The sequence below is a fragment of the Anser cygnoides genome, chromosome 3 (genome assembly GCF_040182565.1).
Source record: "Anser cygnoides isolate HZ-2024a breed goose chromosome 3, Taihu_goose_T2T_genome, whole genome shotgun sequence".
Taxonomy (NCBI): Eukaryota; Metazoa; Chordata; class Aves; order Anseriformes; family Anatidae; genus Anser; species Anser cygnoides.
In genome coordinates, this window is record NC_089875.1 from 28,655,877 (window position 1) to 28,665,968 (window position 10,092).

The 10,092-nt window shown below is 35.2% G+C and overlaps 1 protein-coding gene across 9 annotated transcripts in view; it reads left to right on the forward strand.

Moving 5' to 3' along the window:
- Positions 1-9,083, forward strand: part of PPM1B (protein phosphatase, Mg2+/Mn2+ dependent 1B) — a 58,620-nt gene extending 49,537 nt beyond the window's left edge. For 8 of the 9 annotated variants that reach the window (XM_066993799.1, XM_066993795.1, XM_066993798.1 and 5 more), the window contains one exon: positions 5,355-6,389. In XM_066993799.1, the coding sequence (XP_066849900.1) occupies positions 5,355-5,660 (306 nt within the window). In that variant the 3' untranslated portion in view covers positions 5,661-6,389. Of the gene's footprint in view, positions 1-5,354; positions 6,390-7,231 lie in introns of those variants that run through there. The other variant, XM_066993801.1, reaches the window with a different exon arrangement.
- Positions 9,084-10,092: the final 1,009 nt, after the last annotated feature.

The following is a 10,092-nucleotide window of genomic DNA, read 5'->3' on the forward strand; positions in this document are numbered from 1 at the left end:
ACTTCTGTTCCCATTTCTAAAAAGACTTGCATTCATCTACCCTGTTCATAGTAAGTTGTTTTAAATATTTATGTTGCAATATGGTTTACTGTAACTTCACACCTGATTTTGGGTTATTCATAATAGTGATATAAAGAGTAATTAGTATTCATATCAGTAGTAGTTAAAGTTCTTGGAGAAAAAAAAAGTTTGGAAAACTGATTGAATAACTAGAATAGTATATTGTAAAGGATTGAAAAATATCACTGTTGATACACACGCTGAACTGATCTGCGAAGATGCTGTTCATCTTCTAGTAAATCCTTCATCATCAGATGTTTTTTTTTTCCTGAGATGACCACGAGGTTCTCAGTCACATGGTCATTATAGTCAGTGGTGTGCTGGGGGGAGTATTTTTAAATACTTTGAAATGATTAATGGCATATTCACAATCTTAGAGCACCCAATCTTACCACAGTTAGCTTGTGTTTTTTTCCCAACGTGTTTCCTTTTGGTTACCTATTTTTGGCTTATTCTCTTAAGTCAGAAAGCTTTTGCAGATGCAAGGGGACACTGTTTTAAGTATGAAGAGAGAAGAAATCTCTAATTTACTTTATCATGTAGGATTTGCTCCTTTTTTGTTTTTCAAATGTGATAGAACTATAGGTTTTTCGTTTAACATGCATTAAACTGTGCACCTGTACCCCCAAAACAAGTTAGTGGTTATACTGTTCAGCTTGCTATCTTAAGATAGCTGCAAAAAAATTTCTTGTTTTCAGCTTCTTTAGTACTTCAGGAAACTCTGCCTGCTCTCGCTCTTAATATTTAGCCATAACTTTGTTCCTTCTTGGGGGGAGGTTTAGTTGAAGATTATAGCATGTTTTGTATTTTTTTGTCTAATGATAACTTTCTGGAAATGTCATTTGTGATGCATGCTTTCAAAGTCCAGATTTAGTTCTCAATAGCTATGCAAGTTTGCCTAAAGCCCTAACATAGAGTGTGGCATCCTTTTTGTATGTTGGCTCCTTCCAGGAAAAGTTTTCTACATCATCTGTTATAATTTAATAATAAAATAGGGTAACTGAATTAAATATGCAAAGTAAATACTCAGAAAGCAATATAGCTTTGGACTTTATTACCGTTAGAATCACTGTGTATTTGTTTGGAGTCTTTTTAGTTTGGTGCCTTTAATAAGAAATGCGAGTACACTCCAGTTTATTTTTGTAAACTGCATCTTCGGTTGCTACTTAGTGCAAATCTCAACAGTGTTTTAATGATGTGTTTTAGATACATTGCATCAAATTATAGCTGCCACTTTCCAGTCAGTACCTTTTTTCTTCCTATCCTAAGCGATTCTGACCTAGAGCAGTTTGAGAAGAGGCTGCTGCCACTGGGTGAAGGATGTAATTCCTGTTTGCGCTTTCCCAGCAAGCAGGAATTGTTTATTTTTTTGTTTGTGAGAGCAGGGTGAATCTTGTGGGCCTCGTCCGAAGTGACCAAAGCATGAGTGCCTTGCTTGTCTTATTTCAGTCCTTGGTTCTAGGTATATAAGTAGTGATCTCAGTCTTTTCAACTGGATGTTTAAGTGCACAGGAGGGGCAGAAAAGGGAAGGAAGCTGTTCAGTTATGCAATGTCTACACATTGTGATAACGTTGCTACACATCTCGCATTTAAACAGGAAGCGAAGGTAGGAAGGAAACATACTGTACATCCCAGTGATGACATTTCCAGTGAGATTGTAATCGAAGTTATAATGCTTCTGTTCTAAACCAGTATGAAGCAAAAGTGCATCTTCATACTAAAAATTACACACTGGAGACAGATTCTGAGTCTGCAGAGCATGAAGGTGCACTGACTTGAACTTGAGAATCTTTCCCCATGTGTATTTAACTGCATACGAGTGTCTGTTAGAGTGTGGGTGTAAGGCATAATACTGCAGTTAGTAACTTGAAAATCTGCCTGTGGCAGTCATCTTAATCTGGTGATTTTATATAAAGGCAGAAGCTTTTTTTTTTTTTTAATACCATGGGGGGAAAAAATAAAATAGCTGTTAAAATATTAATGCATGTGAGTAAAAATTGAAAAACAAGAAAGATAAGCTTGTGCAATTGAAGATATGTCTTCCTTCTTAGAGTTTACTTTTTAGTGTTGAACAACTTAAGGTAGTTACTGAGAGTTACTGTGAACTGGATCATAATAGCTTGACAAATAAGTTCTTAGTATATAAATTAAAACCAAGATGGTATCTTTTCTAGGTTAGGTTTGTTTTTTCTTGTCACTACATATATCTATTAGTGTTGCGCCTGGCTTAGATTTTTTTTGTCATTGGAGCTTGTGATTTGTGGAGTAACTTTAGTTGTTCACGTGTCTGTTTTGTTACGTTTGCTGTCTGAGAATCTTTTAACAAGTGGCCCGAGTAAGTAGATACTGTGTAGAGTGAGAATCTGTGGGGAGTAAAAGAGTCTTTACTACAGCACTATTCAGAGATTGCTAGCGTAGCTTCAGCAGTCATTAAAAGTTGTGGGTTGTTTGTTTTTTTTGACATCTCACTGCAGTACAAGTATTGGACAAATCCAGGGCTGGAGAGAACCTTGCATTGGGCTCGCAAACTGCAACTTTGCTGGTGTTTCAGCAGAGGGGCTTCTGCTACAGCTGTAGTAACTTGTACTCTGACAAGCGTGCGTGAAATCACAGAAATCTGGTACATACTGGGGCTTGCTGCTTTCAGATCTTTGAATGGAATTTAGAAGAACTAGGTAGCTAAATAATTGTTACCACTGTAACGTTAGAGCAATACCTAACTCAGTAGGCAGTCTAGTTTAAGTGTAAAGTACACTTTCTGTTAGAAGTATTATACTTTCTCTAAGGACTCTGTTTATACTCCTAAGACTAGTTCAGTTAGGCTGCTTGGGTGTATGTGTAACCTTAAAAATGAGGAACAGTGTTAAAGTTACAGTGACTATGCTACAAGTTTCAGTGGCATTTGTTTAAAGCCACCTTTGTGTTTGAGTATCTTGTTTGAGACAGGCTATGTTTCTCTACTGCTTTTACTAATACTATATTCTGGCATTTGCTAAATCAGATTGTGCGTCATGAAGGGCTGTGGCAAATTACTTTTAAAAAAATTAAAGGGACAAAATTCTTGCAGCCTTAAACACTGTAAATCTGGTGTCCTTTAACACACAGTGGCTCTTTATGTACAAGTAATCTAACAGAGGAGAAGTTGTGTAAGAATCGTGAATGCTCATGTTAAATACAGCTACCTGTTTTTATGGTCAGGACTGAGTTGAATTAGAACATGAAGAAGGACAAATGCAAACTTGTACAATAATGTTAGTTTTCAGGGCTTTTGAGGGACCTGTTCTAACCAAATGTCATTAGAGATAAATCTGTAGTAGTGTATATATAGTGTATAGTGTGTGTATAGAGAAGAAAACATACCAGTAATTGTGTGTGTGTATATATACTTATGTATACATATACAATATATGTGTGTGTGTATATATATACATATATATATATAAGAGCAGTTTCTACTGTCTGTTATATGTGGGGTTTCTTGTCTGCTAACACTGAGGGAGACAAGGGAAGCACAAAATGGACCAGCATCAAACGATACAAAGTAGGATGCAGGCTCAAATATCAAGCACTAACAGCACTGTTATTTTGGTTCATAATAGCATTCGAGTTGTTCAGGAGTCTCGGCAATGCTAGCATATTGCTTATTGCATTTACTCTTTAGAGTTGCACAGGAGCAAAAGTATTTACCTCAGTCTGCCAAAAGGGCTTTAAAGATCTGAGTATTGTGGAGTGGGCGTATGTTTGCTAATGTCAAAACCTCAGAGTAAAATTGATGGGACAGAGGAATTATATCAAGTCAAATTTTGATGCTCTGAATTTTTGCTGAATTTGTGCTTCTAAGGCACTAAACCAGTCCCACTTAACGCATTAAAAGTATGTATTTTTAACTTGCTTTTCCTCAACGGGCTCTTGAAGATCTATCTGAATGTGAAAATGCCAGTACGTGGCAGTCACAACATCTGAAACTAAGACCAGAAAACCACAGTGGAAATACATCTCTACTTAAGCAACAAATAGAGCTTAGAGGGATAGCATTATATACAGTAATGCTCACCTTTGTGGTAAAATTGTCTCCTTTTAACTTACATTTTTCTAATCGGTCTTAGGACTTCTATTCCAGCAACATTACAGCATCCAAAATCTTCCTGAACCCAGGATACTGTCTTAATACCTCTATTTAGCTTGAAAATGAGCAATTGCAATATTTGTAGCTTATGAAGCTTTTGGACTAGATAACAATAAAATGAGGTCGGCATGAGAAGAAGGCAGTCTGGATTTTGCCTCTGTTGCAAAATCTGCCAGCTTCAAGTGTTCTAGTTCCATTTGTCTAGCTTGATAACTTGCTAGATATTAATAATTTAAAACATGCTATTCTCTTAAAGCAACAGTACTGCTATAGCACTTGAAAGTTAAAATATTTAATATTGATTTCAATGTGCTGTAATAGATACAGAAGCCTATTGGAAACAAACAAACACCAAAAGAACCCTACAGCAACAAAAGACTTTCCATTGAAGGCTTGTAGACAAATACATGGTTGCAGAAGAGACCTCTGTTCCTTAATCAGTGCGTGTTATTCAGGTTCTGTGCTGTAGGTCACTAAATTTGACTTTAAATGGCTGTTGCTGTGAATTTTTCAATGCAATACACATCTGCCAAAACCATGGTCTTATGTTGTTTAAACCCCACCGCTCCTGGTGCTGATAGGTAGCTGTTTTCTTTCTTTTATGGCAGCATCATGCATGCAGAAATCTGTCTTTAATATAGAGGGATCATCTTCTAAAACACATTGAAGCATTTGTATCGAGGTGATGCTTCAACTAAATTGTTAGTGGTAGCCTGTTCTTTTTTGTAAGCTTTTCACAGAACTGCGTTGCTATCAGCTGTGTGAAAATTCACAATTAAAAATATTGACCTGTTGGCTAAAGAAGCTTAAATGTTCAAATTTCATTCATTTCAAAATGACAATTGTGGAGAATATCTATAAGAAAGACCGTTCGAACCAAGAAGGAGTTAATTGGGTGGAGGTAACATGTTGACACTGTCTGGCTCAAAATAAATTGAAATTATTATTTTAAGGGATGATACCTATTAAAACAGTGTTTTTATATTGTATAAAATAAACATGAATGATACTGTTCTAAGGTGTATGTTGCTAATAAGTGTTTTTATACTTAAATTAGAACAAAGCTGTTGTTTTCTCAGTCAGAAAAGTTGTGTTTTTTTTCAATGTCGTTCTAAAATACCCTAGTTTAACAACTGATTTTTTTGGGGTCTTGAATCTTAAAAAAAGGACCCTGGCGAAGCCGAGGAAAGTGGAACGCAGGGAAAATTGGTGGAAGCACTCAGGCAAATGAGAATTAATCATAGGGGGAACTACCGCCACCTTCTGGAAGAGATGCTGACTAGTTACAGGCTAGCTAAGATACAGGGAGAAGAGTGTACTGCTGAATCAGCTGCAGCTTCTACTTCAGATAATGATGCTGGACCCAGTGACCCTCTACCAGAAAACCCCACAGAATCTGGGAATCACCTTGCTGAAATACAAAGCTCAAGTGAAGATTCAGGGATGAATGAGATGAGCGATAAACAGACGTAATGTCTTTGTTTTATGTAGCGGATTTAACGCTTCTCCTCACTTGGTGATTTTCCTTTGTTTATATCTCAACATTTGTCACATCTATCCTAGAAGTCTGTTGTTTTCACTTTTGATAATTTGTACAGATTGTTTACATAAATATCTTTTTCCTTAGAAGTTCAAAAGCTATGGTATATTACAGTAGTTGCATCTTATGTTATATAGCAACCAGGTAACTTTTGCTTTGAGATTTTTTCAAAATCCTCTGGCACCAACAATAGGAACCTAATATGCTAATGCAAAAGTAAATTAAAGAAAAACCAACAAAACACCTTGTAAGTAAATTCTTAAATAACAATTTTGATGGTATGTTTGCTGTTGTAAAGTAATTCACAACTTAATGGTATCTTTTGTGCAAATTAATTGAATTATATGAATACTTCCCATTTTTCCCCTGCATCATAACTGCATGTTTGTACTTGAATTGTGTATAGTTTATATTACAAGTAAATTACAAAACTTACCACATCTTAGTTTGTCACTTTTTCTTCTTGAAATGTGTACCATTTTTCCAATTTAGTTTGTATCTACTGTTCATAAATACCTATTTTCTAGATGACTGTATTCTTATTTCCCAGGTTGTAGCATAACATTTATCCAGAAATGAAAATGTACTTAGAATTAGTACCTAGTGTCAAGTTTTAAGAGTTTGTGTTTAAGTGAAAATAAAGAACATGCTGTGGAATCACACCTGTATGCATATTGACTCTTTTAAGCAAGTAATAAACTTTCTTTGAAATGCCATTATTCTGACATCAAAACTTCTCTCATAGCTTCCGATATTAACTCATCGTGATGTTCAGTATTTTTTCTACAGATATTTGAGTAATTTTAAGTTTGGTACACTCCTCATTAATCCTCTGTCTGAGCAACGTTTCTCAATTTCAAGTTAAGCATCAGCAATATAAATGAATAAACTGGCTGTTCTACCTAAGTTTACCTTCTACCAAATCATTTTCTTGTCTTTTGGCGTATGACACATGTATGCACATGCATTTGGGTAGGTCGGTTATCATAGTGCTAATTTACAATGGTGGTAACTGATTTGCTAACAGGTTAACTCTGGAACAGTTGTGTCAGTATTCAGTCCTTATTGTAATACTTGCATATAAAAATATCGTTGTTCAAAATAGGTACAAATTTCACTGCCTTAATGAAAAAGAGCCTGTGGGAATTTCTGATGAACCAGGAATACCTTAAGAGTTAAGTTTTAGTACTCTGTAGAATTGTATTTTGTATTCCATAGATGTAGTAGTATCTATTGATAGCTATGATGTAGTATGATATTTAGGTAATATTTAAGTCTTTATGTTAAAATAGCTTTACTGGGGTCATGTTTCATAAAAGTGAATTCTCCTGTGTAGTTGAAGAGCAAAGCATGTTTGTGTGTGGAAGTGGGCAGGTATGAAAAAAGGAGAATGTCGGTTTTATGCTAGTGTTCTAATTAATTATGCCACTTAAATCCAAAGTGCAGCAAAATGTTTTCATTTGTATTGGTGAGTAGTAATATTTCTCCTCTTCTCTTCCTGTAGGGTGCTGGAGATCTAGAAGATCCGTGGTAGCCTTACAAATCTACTAAAATGCTTTTGATTCTGAAAGGGGGAAAAAACTTTTAAATCTGTTTTCTTCAATACAAGGGAAAAATTCTGGTGGATTTCCAACATTTTGTGAAATGGGCAGAAAGATATTAGAATTTTCCATCATTTGTTCATTTTTGTGTTTTCTGATATTGCCACTCTTAGCATTGCCTGTACTACAGTATTTTTACCAGCCTCAGGCATACCGATTACATCTGTAATGAACTCTGGCCCTAAAAAGGAAGGAAGGAGTGATTCTCTCAGCAGATCAGTGTATGTACCTGAGGTGCATGGGATTGTAGTTGTACTCTGAAGATACGCTATGGTTAAATGAAATTACAGCACACAAGCATGAGAGAGTACAAGTAATTCTTTGAGACGTTACTTATTTCACTTTACTGAGTTGGAAGGCTTTGCAGCTCTGTGGCTTGAAAGTGATTTCAATTGGGCAATACGCTATCAGATGTGTATTACTACTTTTTTTTAATTTTCCAGTTTTACCTGTATTACCAGACCGTTAGGTTTCCCTGCGGTGTCCAAATTGTGATATGTTGCCTACTGCTTGCTTGGAGATAAGTGTATTTGGCAATAATATATGAAGATTCTAGGCATCTAAAACCAGTAAGAATTTTACGCATGTGTACAACACACCCTTAAACTCTTGCTAGAGAAAATCTTTTAAAACCAAACTGATGAATTTATAGTTAGTAGTGACTTGCTTTGACATCTCTCACAGCTGCAGGTTTTTAAAAAAAAAATGCTGAAAATTTGCCTTTATTATAATGTAAATTGTGATTATTTTGTTCTATATGTGGTTTTCTATAGTTTTTGATTTTTTTCAGCTTAAGATACAGACAGAAGTCTTGTGTAATATGGGTATAATTTTTAATTGTTTGCATTATTTTCAAAGTTCAAATTATCACTTTGAGATTACTATAAATACACTTAAAATTATCTATTTTAAATTAAGAAAATATTAGAGATATTTTCATGGGTTCAATGACCTTTCATTTTATAAGCAATGGGCATGGTACAGAGTGGCTGTCATGTAAGGTACTTGAAGATTCTTAGTTTAATTCTATTTTTGCAATAACCTTGACTTTTTTTTTCTGACTTCTTTGAGTTGTGCATGTAATGAGTCCAGTAAATGCTGAAAACGGGGAAGAGTAAAGTATTTATCTAAAGTAAAAGCTATTGGGGAGGGGAAACAATGAATGTATCCATCTGTACATGATTTACATGCTGTGGATGCCTTGTAAACATTTTCCTATTTGTTTAAACTGTGTTTCAGCGAGGATGTAATTGCCCTTGTGTGTAGTTTTAAGCTAATGACAGTCATCAACTGGTTTTGTGTGAAATGGAATTCATGGTATTTTTCTGTAACTTTATCCCCATGGTGAGTCTGTAAAAAAAAAAAAAAAAAAAAAAAAAAAAAAAAAAGAGCTCTGTCATACCAGTGCCGAAGGCCAGCTTTCCCGATCATTTTGATTCACTGTGTATCTGATTTATTTTTTTTGGTCTAGAGAGGATTATTGCCACAGTATATTTTATTTATTCATTAGATTTTAGCCTTGTAAGTTAAAGTGTTCTAAATGATGATGTTAACAGGTATTTGTCCCTTTACTGTTTTTTTGGGGGTTGTTAAAAGATAGGGAATGAAGAATGCAAAATGGTTTATTGTTCAGACTGTCCGCTCTGGTCCAACCCTGTACTGATAGTACCTTCCCAGTATGATATTGTGATGTTTCATACAATACAGTGAACATAACCAACTTGTTATCTTCAATAAAGGATTGCTAAAACAGTGTGATATGCTTTATATTTTCTTGAGAAGGATTTTTATTAAGGAAATACAGGTGTTCTACATAAAATGATAGGATTTATGAAGTTTCCCTCCTTATGTAGCCTGGTGATGGATGTGTTTTTGTTACACAGGGAGTGTGGTTCTTTGTCACAAGAAGTCACAAGTCTCAAAGTGGGCTTCTCTGTGGGAGACACAACAGTACAAACAACATGTAAAGCTCCTACAGTAAATCCATCCCAAGCTCAGCTGAAGTAAGTCCTCTTGCAGCTACTAGATGACATTTGTTTGAAGTCTAAATATTCAAATTAATCTTAACTTCTTAGTCAGTTCATATATTTGGGTTCCTTAAAGATCTGAGGTTAGACCTAGAAAGGTTTGCAGTGTTTTGGGGAGAAATAGTTATAATGCAGAAGCCTCACTGTAAAACTTTTTACTGATTTTATTTATTTTACTTATTAGTGGAGTTGTTTAGCTGGAGGAAAAAAGAACAAAATACTCTGTGTTACTGACATTGCACAATCACAATGTGTTTGAATACTTAGTGTTATTCTGGAATGGGCATGATTGGAACAACCTGTAGGTTTTTGTCTGTAAGTTCATGACACGTTTGTTGGATCTGCTTCTAATGTTGTGATGAGCTGCAATTTTAACCTTGTTCCTCTGTAGTAAGAGTTCTTGTACTCCATGGGCTCCAGTCCTGTGAACGCTTACATGTGTAGTTTCTTTCCATCAGTGTGGGTAGTGTCCCTGAAATAAAAGGGTTTATACTTTTATAAGTATTTATTGTATAGAAGTGAAGCATGCACAGAGGTTTTTCAAAGAGAAGGACCACAGCTTGCACAGCTCACTGAAATGTAAATCAAGACTTCTATTTGTTCCTTTTAAGTAGCACTGCTTTTAATTCATGCATACACTGGGTTTCTAATTCTAATCATGTTTCCAGTGTAATCAAAAAAACTGTTCAGATTTCAGCAGCCTGGAGGAGGAAAAAAAAAAAAAAAGAAAACCACTC